This window comes from Acomys russatus, chromosome 28 (assembly GCF_903995435.1).
Source record: "Acomys russatus chromosome 28, mAcoRus1.1, whole genome shotgun sequence".
NCBI lineage: Eukaryota > Metazoa > Chordata > Mammalia > Rodentia > Muridae > Acomys > Acomys russatus.
This window is the reverse complement of record NC_067164.1, coordinates 17,774,347-17,791,931: the sequence shown is the minus strand read 5'-3', so window position 1 is coordinate 17,791,931 and position 17,585 is coordinate 17,774,347. Positions and strand designations below refer to the sequence as shown.

The window sequence follows — 17,585 nt, the reverse complement described above, 5'->3', positions numbered from 1 at the left end:
CAAGACTCTGGAGGCAAGAAAGGGAACCAATGCAGACTTCTAAAGTGTGTGTGTCCTTATGCCAAATGCCCTTAGGCAAAAGAGGGCATTGGATGCCTCAGAACTGGACCGACAGACAGCTATGGGCTGCCATGTGGGTTCTGGGAAACCCAGATCCTCTGGAAGAGCAGCCAGTGTGTTTAGTTGCTGAACCATCTATCCAGCCTCCTTTTCTGAACTTTTGCTTCAGAATGGTGTAGAGGCTACAGGGAAATGGTGGATTATATGTGAGGCCTGTTACCACTGAAAAGAGATCAAAAGACAACTCCACATATTTTAGTATTTGAGGGCTGGAGTTTCAAGTTGGCACCACTGTCAGTATCTTAAGTGACTGTCAGCAAAATATGAGCTATTTGGAACTTGGAACAGGTGCTATATGCTGTATCTTCCATTTCCACATCTAAAGGCCTTGAGTTGTGAGTGTGGCCTGAGACCTCTGATCGCAATATATATTCTTGGCTCTGTCTTCTGCCTCTGCCTCAGTTGCAATGGGCCACTATCCCTGTCCTTCCCCTACCCCCTTTCTGAGATAGCATCTCTGTAGCCCTGGCTATCCTATAACTGGATATGTAGACCAGGCTTGGGACTCAAAGTTTACCTGCCTTTGCAGGTGCTGAAATTAAAGATGTACACTACAACACCTAGCCCTAATTAAGGTGTTAATAATAAATAAAACTAGGTCATTCTAATTGAGAACAGAATTAACTCTTCTGTGGCAGGTGTCTTTAGATCAAAGAACTTCAAAATGAGTCAGTCCATTTTTGGTTTTTCCTTCTCTTCTGGTGGGATTAAAATCCACAGCCTTAAAAAAAAAAAAAGAGAGAGAGAGAGAGCCTCGCACTCATTACCCAGTTGCTCCCCCTTTCTTAACACAGTGGTGTGTACAGTTATGCTGCAAAAGAGAAGCCTACTTGCCGAGATTCTAGGAGCCTGTCCTCTTGAGGTGATAGCGGAAGCTCTTGCTAGTCAGGCCCTCAGGACTAGAGAGGCTTTGGGGAAGGGTAGGGAGGCACATACTGGTCTTTGGATGGTAAAATGTGTAGTGATGGTGGTTACGAAGTCTAATAGAGATGACTGAGGAAAGAAAAGCTCCACTGTACGCTTGAGATGTATAAATTCAGGTAAGAGCACTGGCTGCTCTTCCAAACGTCTTGAGTTCAATTCCCAGCAATCATATGGTGGCTCAGAACCATCTATAATGAGATCTGGTGCCCTTTTCTGGCGTGCAGTTGTACATGTGGACAGATACTGTATACATAATAAAGAAATCTTTAAAAAATTATAAGTTCACTGAAAAAATATTTCTGGGGTGATAGGTGATTCCTAGTTTTCCAGAGTGGTTTTTTGTTTGTTTGTTTGTTTGTTTGTTTTTAATTTAGAGATAACTGACACAACTAAATCAATTTAAGACTTGTGTGTGGGTGTGTTTACACATCAGAGGATAGCACTCAGGTTCCCTCCTTCCACCCTGTGGATCCCAGGGATCAATCTCAAGTTTTCAAGTCTTCAGGTTTGGTTGCAAGTACCTTTGTCCACTGAGCCATTTCACTGGCTTCATCCTGTTAAAAGTGTACGGTTCAGTCCCTGGAGATTTTACAGAGCTGTATAACCATCACTACTATTTAATTCGAGAATATTTTCCTCACCTCCTAGGGAAACCCTATACATACTAGTGGCCATTTTCTTTTCTCATGGACCTTTAACCTAGTGGTTCTCAGCCTTCCTAATGCTTCGATCCTTTAATACACGTCTCCATATTGTGAGTCCCGACCATAAATTTATTTTGTTACTACTTCATAACTAATTTTGCTACTGTTATGAATCAGTGTAAATATCGGATAGACAAGATATCTGAAATGTGGCCCCCAAAGGGGCCACGAGCCACAGCTTGAGAATCACTGCTCTATGGGATGAAAATGTTGGAGCTTAGTCCCACCCGTAGTGTTAGCAAGCTTGTCTCTCTGCTGATGGACATTTGGGTAGCAGCTTTTGTGGGAGTGGTGCTGTCATTATCTTGGTTGTGTTTGGAGAAGCAGAATTGCTAACTTATATCCCTTAGCCTATTTACACTTTATTTTATTGCTATTTCTGGAGGACTGGATTCTACCTCAGGGTAGTTCCAGTGCTTTCCTTAAAATATTTTCACTTACTATGGTGACTTTTAATTTTTAGAGCCATTTTATGGCTTCTGCACCCCTGAGTAAGCAATTCATATTTATTGCATTTTCCTTTATTCTGTTCTCTTAAAAACAAAAAACGATTTATTTATTATTATGTATACAAAGGTCTGTCTGCATGTACACCTGCAGGCCAGAAAAGAGCATCAGATCATATTATAGATGGTTGTGAGGCACCATGTGGTTGCTGGGAATTAAACTCAGGACCTCTGGAAGAGCAGTTAGTGCTCTTAACCTCTGAGCTATCTCTCCAGCCCCTCTGTTCTCTTTTGTTTTACCTAAAAAACACACTTAGCTCAACTTCAATTACCTAAAGGAAGTACCATATATTTTACCCTTTTTAATTATTTGGAATGCTGGAGCTTTGTATTTTCTTTCTTTCTTTTTGGTTTTTCGAGTCAGAGTTTCCTCTGTGTAGCCTTGGCTGTCCTGGACTCGCTTTGTAGACCAGGCTGGCCTCAAACTCAGAATGATTCGCCTGCCTCTGCCTCTGGAGTGCTGGGATTAAAGGCGTGTGCCACCACGCTTGACAATGTTCAAGACTTTCACAACTGGCTTTTTTGTGATTTTCTTCTCTTATTTTGCTCCTGTTAAATTACTCTTATCATGTCCACAGTTACCTCTACTTATTTTCAGATTATTAGCTAATCATTACACTTTATCCATTTGTCTAGCTGGACACCAGTCTTTCCCCAGGATTTTTGAGTCTTTACCACCTTTGTTTAATCATCTTTTATTACAATATCTCATTTTGTCCATTTTTGCCCTTGAGCTTGTCAAACTGTATGACACAGGGTCAGTTTTCACTGCAAATTCATGGTATGTAGGCTCAAGCGGGCACATTAAACTTTATTCTGTTAATATGTAAGTGACTGCTTCTCATAACTACCTACTTAAGGGTGTTTAAACTTACAAATTCTTGACCCTCAATCTGACCTGTACTTTTGTTGTTTTGTTTCAGGCAGGCTGGCCTTGAACTCAGATATGCTTGCCTGCGATTAAAGTGTTCACTATCATGCCAGGCTGGTTTAATAGAGCAATGAAATTTACTAAAGACCTAGGCTAGCTAATGTGCATGTTTTCTCTCCTTTTGAGTATTTCTGGCTTAATAAACCCTTAGACTTGGTATTTTACGAATTATTGATGGTGCCTCCTTAACTCTACTGTTCTCTACCAGTTATTTTACTGTTCAAAAAGAAAAACGAAATCCCATTTGCTCTGCATAACCTAATTTCTTCAGTAACCAGAACAGCCCAGGATGTTGAGTCCTCTTTCCCTTTCCTTGACAGTGAGTGTCTCATGTAGCCCAGGCTGGCCTTGAGTTTGATTGGTAGCTGAGAAGGATCTTAACTTTGTGATACTCCTGCTCCCCACCTCCTCGGGCTGAGATTGCAGGCCAGCCTGGTCCACAAATTGAGTCCAGGACAGCCAAGGCTAACACGGAGAGACCCTGTCTCAAAAAACCAAACACAACCATCATGCCTTGCTTTATAAAATGTTGGGTATGGGGCCCAGGGCTTTGTGTGTTCTAGACAAGCACTCCCACCACTGAACTACTCTCCCAGTTCCCAAAGAGACTTGAATTTCTTGAATACCCTCTATCTCCTTTATTTTTAACTTTTATTTTAAATGTTTTCTCAAGCAACACCTGTTCACCATTTTTTTTTTTTTTTTTTTTTTGCCTTTATCCTTTCCGTTCCCATGGCTACCAATGGGCCATTTCTTTGAAGGCCCTTAAACTGTTGGGAAAAAGTAAAAATACTTAGGAACTTATTACCCCCAACAAACCTCAGTTTATTCCATAAAAGTTCAAGTGAGAGGCTAAACAGATGGGTCAGTGGCTTAGAGCACTTGCCACTCTTCCTAAGGGCCCATGTTTGACTCACAGCGGCTCACAAACTGTAATTCCAGTTTCAGGGAGTCTGATAACCCTCTTTTGGTCTCTGTGGGCACCAAGCGTGCTCATGGTGCACAGATATACATGCAGGCCGAACACAAACATTTAAAAAAGCTCGGGGTTTGTTACAGACCGGAGGAAAGAGATTGGACATCTTTTCAATTTGGTCACAGCTCATTGCTACAGTATGATTCACATTTTGGGGTGTCCAAAACAGTATTATTTCCATACCGCGGTCCTCAAAATTGTAGGTTCGGGAACTCGATTTTAAGCAGTTTGGTGAAAGAAGGTAACTGAGCACTGGGAGATTAATGCAGAGCCAAACGAGGAAAATTGTTATAAAAATTGTTATAAAACAATTATTCCTACACCTTAGTATGCAGGTATGACCCCCGGGTGCTGGCTAGGATATCCACGCCTGTTATCAAGGATAATTCCTTGGATAGAGCCATTTAGAAACCAAATATGATTACAAATTGTGTGGCTATTGTGAATACAAGTAAAAATATTTGGCCTTACAGTATCAGTCCCTTAAAAAAAAAAAAAAAAAAAAAAAAAAAAAAACGAGGAAGACTCTATTTCCAGGCTTCTTTTACGATGTCAGCACATGCATCTTGCCCAGTCTACCGATCTTGCCCAGTCATAGGCTCACCTTTTCCTCAAACAAGCTCCAGCATACTTCACTTACGGTACGCACTCATCCCGGCCCCTTTCTTCCTTTCACGTCTTCTCTGGGCTCTACCTCAATTTTTTCCCGACTAGGTTGGCATCCCCATGTCCGGTCTACCAACTGATGCCTAATTCACCTACTTCTGCTAAACAATCCTACTAGGCAGAGACTGTTCCACTACACCCGGAACAGCAGCTGGGCGGAGCCTCCCCGGGTGGGGCCTGCGCTCCAACGCGCCCCGGGCGGGCACGCTGGGAAATCTCACGGTCCCCTCAGTCCCACGTAACCGTCATCTTGCCTCTCCCCGCGGCCACTCGAGCAATCTGCGATCCCTTGAGAGCTAAGGTCTCCAGGCACCGGCGAAAAGGTCCTTACAAACTTAAGATGTGGAGACACGGGCGTCAGGTGACCGAACCTGCGGGCTCCAGGTGAAGGGGCGGGGCGGGATGGCACAGAGCCAATCCTAGTGCCTGACGACAGGGATCAGCCAATCAGGATCAGGGAGGCTCCGGCGCAGGAGGGGCGGGCCTGGGCCGGTGAGAGCCGCCCCCTTGCAGCAAGGGGGCCAACGCCTTCGCCCAGGGCTACTTGAAGAGGCGCAGTTTCCCAGAGCTGAGCGACCCCAGGGCTTTCGGCCGGCCGACTGTTCCCTCTTTCTCCAAGGCCATTTCTCTGCAGCTCTTGGCCTTGACAGGTGCTAGTGTCCGTGCCTGTCACGGGCGCATTCTGACTCGGGCCCTTCTTCTCTCTGGAGACTGCCTATGGCTAGGGACCGAGTGAGGTCGTTGCCTTGACGACGACAGCATGCGGCCCGCGGTCCTCGGAAGTGTGAGCCAATCTGCCTCCTTGCCTGCTTCACCTAGGACCCGTAACTGCGTCCACAGAGCAAATCCCGATATTGGGATTGCTACTTTGCTAGTCAGCATCTTTTAGATCTGCTAGCGAGATGCATATCACCTCCAATTTGTTTCCAAGTTGAAAACCTTTGGCTCTTTCCATGTGAAGGGTGTGGAAGAAATAGTAAGTATAATACTTTTTAAAGCCCTGTTATCTCAGGTTTTTCGTTCGTTTGTTTTTTAATCTATAAGAGATTTCAGTCTGATTTTAACCAAAGAAAATCGGTGGTATTTGAACAGTGCGCTTGAATGGAACAGATCCTGAATTATTGTAGTGCCATCATACCAGGCTTCCTTTTTGTATGTCACGTGATACCCATATATTTAAGAGTGGAAGACAAGAAAAGACATAGGTTATGAGTACCTGGGGAAGGAAGGCATATTCTAGGCCATGATACTTTTAAGGTATTGTAGACAGGCCCACTTGAACAAGCCAGTGTGTTCAATGTAGTATATCACGTGTGTCCACATGTTGGTTCGGAAAATAAACTTGGAGTAGTTCACTGTTTAATACTAGCTTGTGATACATTTCAGAACTCTGTGGACATGCTACAGGTCATTTTTTATTTTTTTCGCTTTGCATCTTCAAATACCTAGGATGCCAATTGCATCATGTTAGAAACGATCCGGGCTATATTCCACCTATCTGTGTTTTTTGTTATTACTAGCCAAAAGCATGCTGCTTTATAATGTATACTTCAGGGAAGGGGAGAAACTAAGGTAGCTGGAATTACACTGAAGGTTTTTCGAAATGTAGCCTTTTTTTTTTTTTTAAATTAAAAAGTAATTAAAGGTAAAAATGAGATTCAAATGTCAAATATATGGGAAGTTGATGTCTGTGACACTATAAAAAGGTTTTAGTAGAATCTAATGCCCAAACTGGTAATAATACAGTAAAGGATTTTGAATTTTATGTTAATTGGGAGTGTTTTTATTCTCTCGGTTCTTGCTCTGGTCTTGTTTGTTTAGGTACATTTATAGTATGCAAATAATGGGTGCTAGGTGGTATAGGTCAGTAGTAGAAGAACACCTGCTTGGCCTGTTGGACCCCTGGTTAACACACACACACACACACACACACACACACTCACACACTCACACACTCACACAGACACGGGGGGGGGGGGGAGAGAGAGAGAGAGAACACCTCAACTCTCAAACTGTTAAACGTTAAGTGTTGAAAATTATTTTTTGGAATAAAAAGACAATGATTTGTTTGTTTGTTTTCTCCCCTCTGCTATTCATAAACATATAGAAGCTACTAAAACTCATCCTCCTTTACAGTGTGGGGAAGTTAGCTTTTGATTGCTGTTTTACTCAATTAATATGAAGGGGAAAGAAGAAGTTTGTGATAAGTTATTTTGTATGGTCAGGCTTTTAAAAATTAAACTATGAGCCGAGCGTGGTGGTGCATCCCTTTAATCCCAGCACTTGGGAGGCAGAGGCAGGTAGATCTCTGTGAGTTTGAGGCCAACCTGATTTACCAAGCAAGTCCAGAACAGCCAGGGCTACACAAACCCAGTTTTGAAAACCAACCAACCAAAAAAAAAAAAAAAAACCCAACAAATTCAACCATGAGCCATCATTTGAATATAAAATTACCTAATAATTTTAAATATAAACTTACCTAATGTTTAAGCCCTCCCAAACCCCTGTTGAAACCAAGTAAGAGCGATGTGGGTTTGTTTTGTTTTGTTTTGTTTGTTTCTTAATTCATGGTTATTGGAATTTAAATTTCAAAAGTCAGACTTAAAAAAATAAATAAAATTTATGCTGAACATGGTGGCATAGACTGTGTGTGTGTGTGTGTGTGTGTGTGTGTGTGTGTGTGTGTGAACATGAATATATGTGGTTTAGGGCTCAAACACAGGGAGGGACTTATACCCATACCAAGCACACGCTCTACCACTAGCCACATTTCCAGCCCAAAAAAGTTTTTTCTGAATTAAATTATGCAATATAAAAGTAATTGCTGGATTTTCATCAACTATTGATAAAACAAGATCCCATTTATGATTGACTTTATTCAGAAAATGCTTCATAGTAAGGTGTAAAAGAATCCTGTCTACAAAATTTAAGTGACTTAACTTTATTTTGTTTATTTATTTTTGTTTGTTTGTTTTTTGTTTTTTTGAGACAGGGTCTCTCTGTGTAGCCTTGGCTGTCCTGGACTCACTTTGTAGACCAGGCTGGCCTCGAACTCACAGCAATCTGCCTGCCTTTGCCTCCCGAGTGCTGGGATTAAAGGCGTGTGCCACCATGCCCGGCCTTAACTTTATTTTTATTATTTATTTATTTATTTAGGTTTTTTGAGATAGGCTTTCTCTGTGTAGCCTTGACTGTCTGTAGACTATGCTGGCCTTGAACTTCCAGTGATCCCCCTGTCTCTGCCTCCCAAGCGCTGGGTTTAAAGGCGTAAGCCACCACTGCCCGGCTTATTTTTATTTTTTTTAAAGATTTATTTACTCACTATGTCTATACAGTGTTCTGCTTGCATTACATCTTCACACCAGTAGAGGCCACCTGATCTCATTATAGATGCTTGTGAGCCACCATGTGGTTTCTGGGAATTGAACTCAGACCCTTTGGGAGAGCATCCAGTGCGTTTAACCTCTGAGCCATCTCTCTAGCCCCTGTGATTTAACTTTAATATAGTAATTTTATCAGTATGATAAGAAAATTAGAGAAAATTTATCAAAGATTCAGTATTTAGTGATTATGTTGTGATAATTTTTTGTAACTAAGTTGACAATGCATAAAGACTTCCAACTTAGATGTTTGAATTTTTCTAAAATTAATTTGTTGATTATTGTTTTGTTTTTTATGACAGGTTCTTTGTACATAACTGTAGCTAGCTGTCCTGGAACTCACTCTGTAGACCAGGCTGGCCTCCAATTTACAGAGCTCTGCCTGCCTCTGCCTCCTGAATGCTAGGATTAAAGGCCTGTACCACTATGCCCGGTAGATTTATTTATTGTTATTTGTATAAGTATATTCTCTGCAATATGTATATGCACCATATGAACGCCTGTACCTGGTGCTTGTAAAGACCAGAAGTGGGTGTTGGGTCCCCTGAAACAGGATGATTGTGATCCATCATGGTGGCGGCGGCGGTGGTGGTGGTGATGGTGATGGTTGTTCTTCATGTAGCCATGGATATCCTGGACCTATCTCTGTAGACCAGGCTGGCCTTGAACTCACAGAGATCCACCTTCCTGTGTCTCCCAAGTGCTGGGACTAAAGGTGTGTGCCACCACTGCCAAGCTGCAGTACATGCTCTTAAGTGCTGAGCCATCTCTCCAGCGCTGACATAAAATACTTTGATTTTTAGTTGTGCTATTTTCACCTTTAAGAGAAAAGGGTAGGCAGGTGGATTGCTGTGAGTTCAAGGCCAGCCTGGTCTACAAAGTGAGTCCAGGATAGCCAAGACTACACAGAGAGAAAGCCTGTCGAAAAACAGAGAGAGAGAGAGAGAGAGAGAGAGAGAGAGAGAGAGAGAGAGAGAGAGAGAGAGAGAGAAAAGGATTGTGTTTTGTGAGCTGTCATTGTTTTGAATGGTAGTTTGTTGTTTCGTATAATTAAAATAAATTTGTTTTGATAGAAATTTGCATAACTTAAATATAAAGTTAGTGTCTTCAATTCTGCATTGTCTATTTTTAAGTTGTATATACATGTCGGCAGCATGGCTTACTGTGGAACAGTAAGAAACCGTGTTAGCAGAGACAGCTGTGAACGCAGTGACTGCTGTGACAAGGGAAACAGTCACAAGAGTGAATTTCCTGGGAGACTTGAGAACATGGATACACTCAGCATTGTAACCCTACGCTTTGGTTTCCACAGCAAGAAAATTCCTACTGGTTTTAAGTTAAAATGGAAAAATATGAGAACCTGGGATTGGTTGGAGAAGGGAGTTATGGAATGGTGATGAAGTGTAGGAATAAGGACAGTGGAAGAATTGTGGCCATTAAGAAGTTCTTAGAAAGCGATGATGACAAAATGGTTAAGAAAATTGCCATGCGAGAAATCAAGTTACTAAAGGTAAGTGCATGCACTGACCTTCAAAGATCACTTGCTTCTTGTTCGAGATTGTTACATTTGAAGGAAAATATCACTGTGATTGTATGTGTGAGTGAGAGAGAGAGAGAGTGTGTGTATGTGCATACAGATGGGGGTGCACATGTGTCTATGTGTGTGCAGATGGGGATGCACATATGTGTATGTGTGTGTGTGCCTGTGCACATATATGTGTGTGACAATGGATAGGGTGCACATGTATATATGTGAGTGTGTGCATATGTGTGAGGGTATGTGAGCATATGTGTGTACGTGGGGGAGCGGGATGCACATGTGTATTTGTGTGCGTGGATCAGGGTGCACATGTGTGTGGGGGTGGGAGTGGATGGGCATGCACATGTATGTGGGGGGGTAGATGGGCATAAACGTGTGGGGGGGTGGATGGGCCTACACATGTGTGTAGGTGGGGGTGGATAGGTGTGCACATGTGTGTGCACATTTGGAGGCCAGAGGACAATCTTGAATATTACTACTTAGGTGCTGGCCACCCAGAAACTTGCCAAGTAGTGAAGTGAGCCCAGTCTTATGTCTTCACCTCCCCAGCTGGCTTTTTATGTAGGATCTGGGAGTAGAACTCAGGCTTTGTGCTTTCCTAACTACCTGTCTCCCTAGCCCTATGTTTTTATATGTGTGTTGTTTACAACAAAATTCAGGCTTAGTGTGGATGCCTGTAGTCTCAGCATTAGGGAAGCAGAGGCAGGCGGGTCTCTGCAAGCTGGAAGCCAGCATGATCTACAAGTTCTAGGCCAACCAGGACTACATAGAGAAACCCTCTCTCAAAACAGGCAACAACCCCAGAAATTCAAAGGATAAGTGTACTTTTGACAATAAGAAGAAACAAATAATTATCCAGCCCTACTTTTGGTTTTCTCTTTTTAAAAAAATAAAGATTTATTTATTACATATACAGTGTTTTTCCTGCACCTATACCTGAAGGCCAGAAGAGGGCACCAGATCTCATTATAGATGGTTGTGAGCCACCATGTGGTTGCTGGGAATTGAACTCAGGACCTTGGGAAGAGCAGCCAGTGCTCTTAACCTGTGAGCCATCTCTCCAGCCCCTAATCTTCTTTTTCTATTAACCTCTGTGCAGTCTTGGCTGTAAGTGTATACCTTGCAAACAGAGTTGGTGTTTTGAGCTGTCAGTCGTGGGTTTATTATTTTTACATTATAAATTATATTGGCATGCCATGTGTTGTTTGTACTTGTTGAGAGTGGAGTCTGAGAGTGAGGAAGGTCTTCCCTCACCCCAGACTCAAGCACGGTGGTTTTGAGTGTCATCTAGAGCTCTCTGTTCTAGGTCAACTTGGCCTCTTGGTTCTATCACAGGAAGTGTATTAAAAACACTGCATCACGGAGAACAGCTATAACATAACCTTTCAACACGGGGTGCTGTCCCCTGTGGTGGGAAGGAGAAGTCAGAAGCTCACCCACAGAGAGAGTGTTCTCTGCCTAGGACTTGGAGTTGGGGATTCTAGCGGGAATGTTTCTGTGCTTCCCCTGTCATTTCCACTGGGTGCTGGAAATCTCTTATTTGATGACGTTCTGTTGCCTGTGTGCTGCTGACTGTTTATTTTCTTTAAAGCGGAAATGTTAGTGAGGAATGCTGTTTATTTTCATCAGGCTGAAAAAATATTTTTGCTCAACTTTGTTTTTAAAAGACTATATCCAGAGAAAACAGAATTCTTTGAGTTAATTGCATTATGTTCAAAATTTGATTCCTCTGTTCTGCTGTCTCTTAGTGCTCCCATGAAAAGTCAACTGTCTGTCTTATTGCATTTCTAAAAATAAAGAGTTATAGCCCAGGGCGGTGGCACATACCTTTAATTCCAGCACCCTGGAGGCAGAGGCCGGTGGATCTCTCTGAGTTTGAGGCCATTCTGGTCAATGTATTGAGTTCCAGGATATCCAGACCTATGTAGTAGGAGACTGTCTCAAAAAAATGAAAATAAAATAAAGTGAGCACTTTCTGTTTCATAGCCATGATGCCCATATTTGGATAAGGTTTGTTCCTACATGAAATTGACAGATTGCCCATGTTCAAAACTGCCTTTTTTTTTCCAACTTAAATACAACTTGATTAAATACAGTTACTGGATCACATATTCTAGTGATTTCTTCCTTTTAAAGGTGGCAACACTTTGTTGTTTGTATTTGTTGAGTGTCAATCTGCCATTTTTCCTACTCTTCTTTTTTTTTAAAGATTTACTTATTATATATACAGTGTTCTGCCTGCATGTGAGCCAGCAGGCCAGAAGAAGGTACCAGATCTCATTGTAGATGGTTGTGAGTCATCATGTGGTTTCTGGGAATTGAACTCAGGACTTTTGGGAGAGCAGCAGGTGCGCTTTTTTTTTGTTTTCTTTTCTTTTTTTGGTTGTTCAAGACAGGATTTCTCTATGTAGCCTTGGCTGTCCTAGACTCACTTTGTAGTCCAGGCTGACCTTGAGCTCACAGTGGTCTGCCTGCCTCTGCCTTCTGAGTGCTGGGATTACAGGCGTGCGCTAGCTATCATGCCCAGCTGCAGCCAGTGCTCTTAACCTCTGAGCCATCTTTCCAGTCCTGTCTCACTCTTTCTCAAATAACACTGTTAAACTGATCTTGGAATACCTCCTGACCGTCTGTCTGTCCCCTCCTCCCTCCCTTTTTTCCTCTTTCGTACTAGAGAGATGAACCAAGAGCCTCGCTCATGCTTGGCTTGCCCTTGGCCCCTTGAATGTTTTTAATTTTATGATAATGTGGTACTTTTGGAGCATCTATTAGTAAGAGGTTCATTCAGCGGAGGAGATAGGGGAGTAACAGAAATCCACCATAGTTCATAATCATTTCTTTATATCACAGGGCTGAATATAGAATTGAATTCTTTTAGCTTTAATTTCTCTGAACTTTTCATTTCTGAATTTTTTCTTTTCTTTTTTTTTAAAATTTTTATTATTAATTTATTCTTGTTACATCTCAATGGTTATCCCATCCCTTGTGTCCTCCCATTCTTCCCTCACTCCCCTTTTCCCTTTATTCCCTTCCCCTATGACTGTTTCTGAGGGGGATTACCTCCCCCTGTATATTCTCATAGGGTATCAAGTCTCTTCTTGGTAACCTGCTGTCCTTCCTCTGAGTGCCACCGGGTCTCCTCCTCCAGGGGACATGGTCAAATGTGAGGCACCAGAGTACGTGAGAAAGTCGTATCACACTCTCCACTCAAGTGTGGAGACTGTTCTGACCATTGGCTAGATCTGGGTAGGTGTTTAAAGTTTACCGCCTGTATTGTCCTTGGCTGGTGCCTTAGTTTGAGCGGGACCCCTGGGCCCTTCTGAATTTTTTCTAATGAAGTTTTTTTTTTTAAACTTTGTCTGATAGATTCTTTGCAGCAAGTGTGTCTGTGTGGTTGTTCCTCAGCCTGCCTTCGCTGCCAGTTTTTGGAGCCATTCAGTTCTCAGGATGCTCTTTAATATTTCTTTTTCTTCTAGGCTTTATTGTGTTCTCTGAGGGAGAGGGAACAGCATGCTCCTTTGATGGTTGTTTTAGACTTTGACCATACATTTATAGTGTGCACTGTTTATGCATTTTCTCTCTCTCTCTATTTTAGTATTAGCATCTGCTAAGTGCAGCCAATCATTCATAACTTGCTCTTCTAAAATTATTTTATATATATTTTTGACAACAGCAACTGAGGCATGAAAACTTGGTGAATCTTTTGGAAGTCTGTAAGAAAAAAAAACGTTGGTATCTCGTTTTTGAATTTGTTGACCACACGATTCTTGATGACTTGAAACTATTTCCAAATGGACTAGACTATCAAGTAGTTCAAAAATATTTGTTTCAGATTATTAATGGAATTGGATTTTGCCACAGCCACAACGTAAGTATTAAGTCGGATGCTTATCTTCCAGTCCTTCACTGTATAGATGATGGTGATTTAGTTAATATTTGTTTTAAGTTTGAATCAGTAACATAGGAAGTGCACTGTATTACTTTGGTATTGCTGATTTTCATGTGTCATAATATATGTATTTCTAAAAAAATTAGGCCCTACTGAAAAGTTGAAAGGGTACACAATAGACACTCTATTCTTCTAGTTATATTATGCATTTAAGAGTTTGCTGTAGTTACTTAATAATTTTATAGTCTGTGTACTAAGTTTTATAACCTATTCGTATCCGTTAATTTATTAATTTCTAATATATATGTATATACATATATACACACATATGTGCACATATATATATATATATATATATATATATATATATATATAGTTTGTTTATTTGTTTGTTTTGAGACAGAGTTTCTCTATGTAGCCTTGCCTGTCCTTGACTTGCTTTGTAGACCAGGCTGACCTCAAAATCACAGAGCTCCGCCTGCCTCTGCCTCACGGAATGCTGGGATTACAGGTGTGCACCTCTGCACCTACCTAATCCTTACATATCTTAATGTAACTTGCAGACATCAGAGTACCCTTTGTGCAGCAGTTGATTGATTGTGTGTGTGCACATGTCAGAGTATAACTTGCAGGAGTCAGTTCTCTTCTACCATGTAAGTCCTGGGCACTGGACTCAGGTTGGCATGCTCGGTGGCAAGTGCCACCCACTTAGCCATTTCTGCAGGCCCCCCAACCCCAAATGCTAAAATACTAAATACTTTACTTATGAACTATACTTAAATATTTGTTCATTGATCATTTTGGGGTTTTGTTTGTTTGTTTTTTGGTTTTTTAAAACCTGCCTCTGCCTCCTACTGGGATTAAAGGCCTGCACCACCTGGCTCATTTTTGTCTTGTTTTTTGTTTGTTGTATGTGTGCCTGCCCGACAGAAGAGGGCATCAGATCTCATTATAGATGGTTGTGAGCCACCGTGTGGTTGCTGGGAATTGAACTCAGGACTTCTGGAAGAGCAGTCAGTGCTCTTAACCTCTGAGCCATCTCTCCAGCCCCAATCTCACAATCTTTTTTTTTTTTTTTTTTTGAGACAGGGTTTCTCTGTGTAGCCTTGGCTGTCCTGGATTCACTTTGTAGACCAGGATGGCTTTGAACCCACAGCGATCCACCTGCCTCTGCCTACCGAGTGCTGGGATTAAAGGCGTGCCCCACCACGCCCAGCTCAATCTCACAATCTTACCAGACCGAATGTCCTTATGAAGATCCACTCAGCCACTGATGCGATGATCTTCCATGGTTGCAGTCCTGATTATCTGTCCTTCAGCAACAGCCCATTTCAGCATCAAGGTTTCCAGTCTGCCAATCTGAGGAACCACCTTTCTCTGTTGAGCTGCTTTGTTAAGCTGTCTCTGTGCAGGGGGATCTGACGCCCTCTTCTGGTGTGCAGGTGTACATGCAGATAGAGCACTCACACACACAAAAAAAAAAAAGAAAGAAAAGCACCTCCAGAACAAGCAACACCTACAGGGCACAAAATGAGCAACTCAGCACATGCTTTGTCAGTGTTACAAAATATTTTACTTAACACCCTTTTGTGTTACAGTCATGATTGTGGTGTATAATTTGAAAACTGAAGATAATGTGTTGGTAGAGGGCTTGCCTGGTGCTCACAAAGCCCTGGGCTTGCTCTCCAGCACCATAAACTGGGCGTGGTAGTAATCCGGCACTTGAGAGGCAGGAACAATAGAAGCCATCCTTGGCTCAGTGGCAAGTTTCAGGCCAGCCTAAGCTACATGAGGCTCTTTCTCTCAACAATACGTAAGCAGGAGCCGGAGAGATGGCTTCACAGCTAAGACTGTCCATGCCTTTCCCAGGGCCTGACGTGGGTTCCCACTCAAATCGGGTGGCTCAAAATTACCTGTAATTCCAGCTTGAGGCCACCTGGTGCTTCATGCATCATCTGCATTGCCGTGTCTCTGCAGGTGACTATCTCTGTGTATGTAGATTACTCAGTGGAGATACCTACTTTAGCTCTAACCGAGAGAAACATTGGCTTTCCTTGAGTCTGCTGAAGCAATGATCTTTGGGAAGTTCAACTCGACGTTGTTTTTAATCATAAAGATTTGCATTAATCAAGCTCAGGAAAGTAAACTCCAGCTTAATAAATCAGAGAAATGGCTGTCGTAGAAGCAGACTATGTGTTTAATATAATAATAATAATAATAATAATAATAATAATAATAATAATAATAGGTATGCAGAAAACCGGGTCAGTAGGATGTGCTAGCATCTTAGTAATCTTTCCCATTGCTGTGACGGAGTGTCTGACCAACACAACCTAAGCAGACTACGAGTTATATGATAATAATGTTGGGTATGCAGGAAACCGGGTCAGTAGGATCTGCTAGCATCTTAGTGATCTTTCCCATTGCTGGGACAGAGCATCCTACCAACACAACCTAAGGAAGGAAGGGGGAATTTTGTTCCCAGTGTATGGTCATCATGGCAGGGAAGTCCTGGCATCAGGATGTGAGGCAGCTGTCACGGCGCACTGCAGTCAGCTGATAAAACTCGGCTCTCTCTCTCTCTCTCTCTCTCTCTCTCCCTATTATTCCAGACTGCAGCCTGTGGAATGGGGCCACGCACATGCAGGCTGGGGCTCACTTCAGTTAAATGTCTCTGAAACTGACCTTACAGAAACAGCAAGAGTGTGTTTCCTCGCTGCTTCTAAATCCTTTTAAGTTGACAGTCAGGACTAACTGCCACACTTATTTCACAGACATCGGTGAATCCTTCTAATGAAAGGATAGTTTCTCCAATACCAAGTGGTCAGCCCTAAAAGAATACATGCAAGTAACATTATACAGACTAAGCGGGTTGTATTTAGAAAAAGAGGCCCCGAATTTGAAAGAAAGCAAGGAGGAGTATAAGGGAGAGGTTGGAGAGAGGAAATAGAGAAATTACTTGTAGATTCAAAAATAATAATAATTTTTAAAAGACAGTTTCTCCTAGTGAGTCTGAAATGCTTAATTATGAGTGGCTAGTCTATTCATCTCTGTGCTAAGGGCAGAATTACCAATAAAACTAGTATACAATAGTATCATTGGCCTTTCTTTCTTTCTTTCTTTCTTTCTTTTTTCTTTCTTTCTTTCTTTTTCTTTCTTTTGTTTTTTGTTTTTCCAGACCAAGCTGGCCTCCAACTCAGAGATCAGCCTGCCTCTGCCTCCTGAGTGCTGGGATTAAAGGCATGCACCACCGCCACCTGCCTGTCATTGGCTTGCTTTCTATGGAAGACTATTTCAATGTATATGTTTCTATGTCTCTTTATTGTTTATGCCTTTCTGAGTGATCATCCCATATTTAACTGTATAGTATGTCTTCAAGGTGTGAGGGTTTAACACTGACTGCTTCATGCTCAGGGTATTTCTGCATCTATGCAAAATGTTTGGTTTTTGTTTTTCCTCATTAAACTTGTTTTTGTTTTTTTAGTTTTTTCCAGACAGGATTTCTCTGTGTAGCCTTGGCTGTCCTAGACTCACTTTGTAGACCAAGCTGGCCTCAAACTCACAGAAATCCGCCTGCCTCTGCCTCCCGAGTGCTGGGATTAAAGGCTTGCACCACCATGCCTGGCTGTCATTAAACTTGTTTTAATGGGTCTCAAAATTCTGTGACAGATTTTTGGTCAAGTTGTTTACATTAAAAAGTACTGATTAGCTTGGCGTGGTGGTGCATGCCTTTAATCCCAGGCAGAGGCAGGTGGATCATTGTAAGTTCGAGGCCAGCCTGGTCTACAAAGTGAGTTCAGGACAGCTAAGGCTACACAGAGAAACCCTGTCTTGAGAAACAAACAAACAAACAAAACACTGATTTTGAAAACAATTACTTTAAATTGTCCCCCCCCCCTTTTTTTTCAAGACAGGGTTTCTCTGTGTAGCCTTGCCTGTCCCGGATTTGCTT

General features: G+C 42.0%; 1 protein-coding gene across 1 annotated transcript in view; it reads left to right on the top strand.

Moving 5' to 3' along the window:
- Window positions 1-5,425: 5,425 nt before the first annotated feature.
- The window catches only part of Cdkl2 (cyclin dependent kinase like 2), a 35,881-nt gene continuing 23,721 nt past the window's right edge, over window positions 5,426-17,585 (top strand). The window contains exons 1-3 of the mRNA XM_051170655.1: window positions 5,426-5,803; window positions 9,520-9,717; window positions 13,418-13,612. Coding sequence (XP_051026612.1) covers window positions 9,550-9,717; window positions 13,418-13,612 — 363 coding nt within the window. The 5' untranslated portion in view covers window positions 5,426-5,803; window positions 9,520-9,549. The remainder of the gene's footprint in view (window positions 5,804-9,519; window positions 9,718-13,417; window positions 13,613-17,585) is intronic.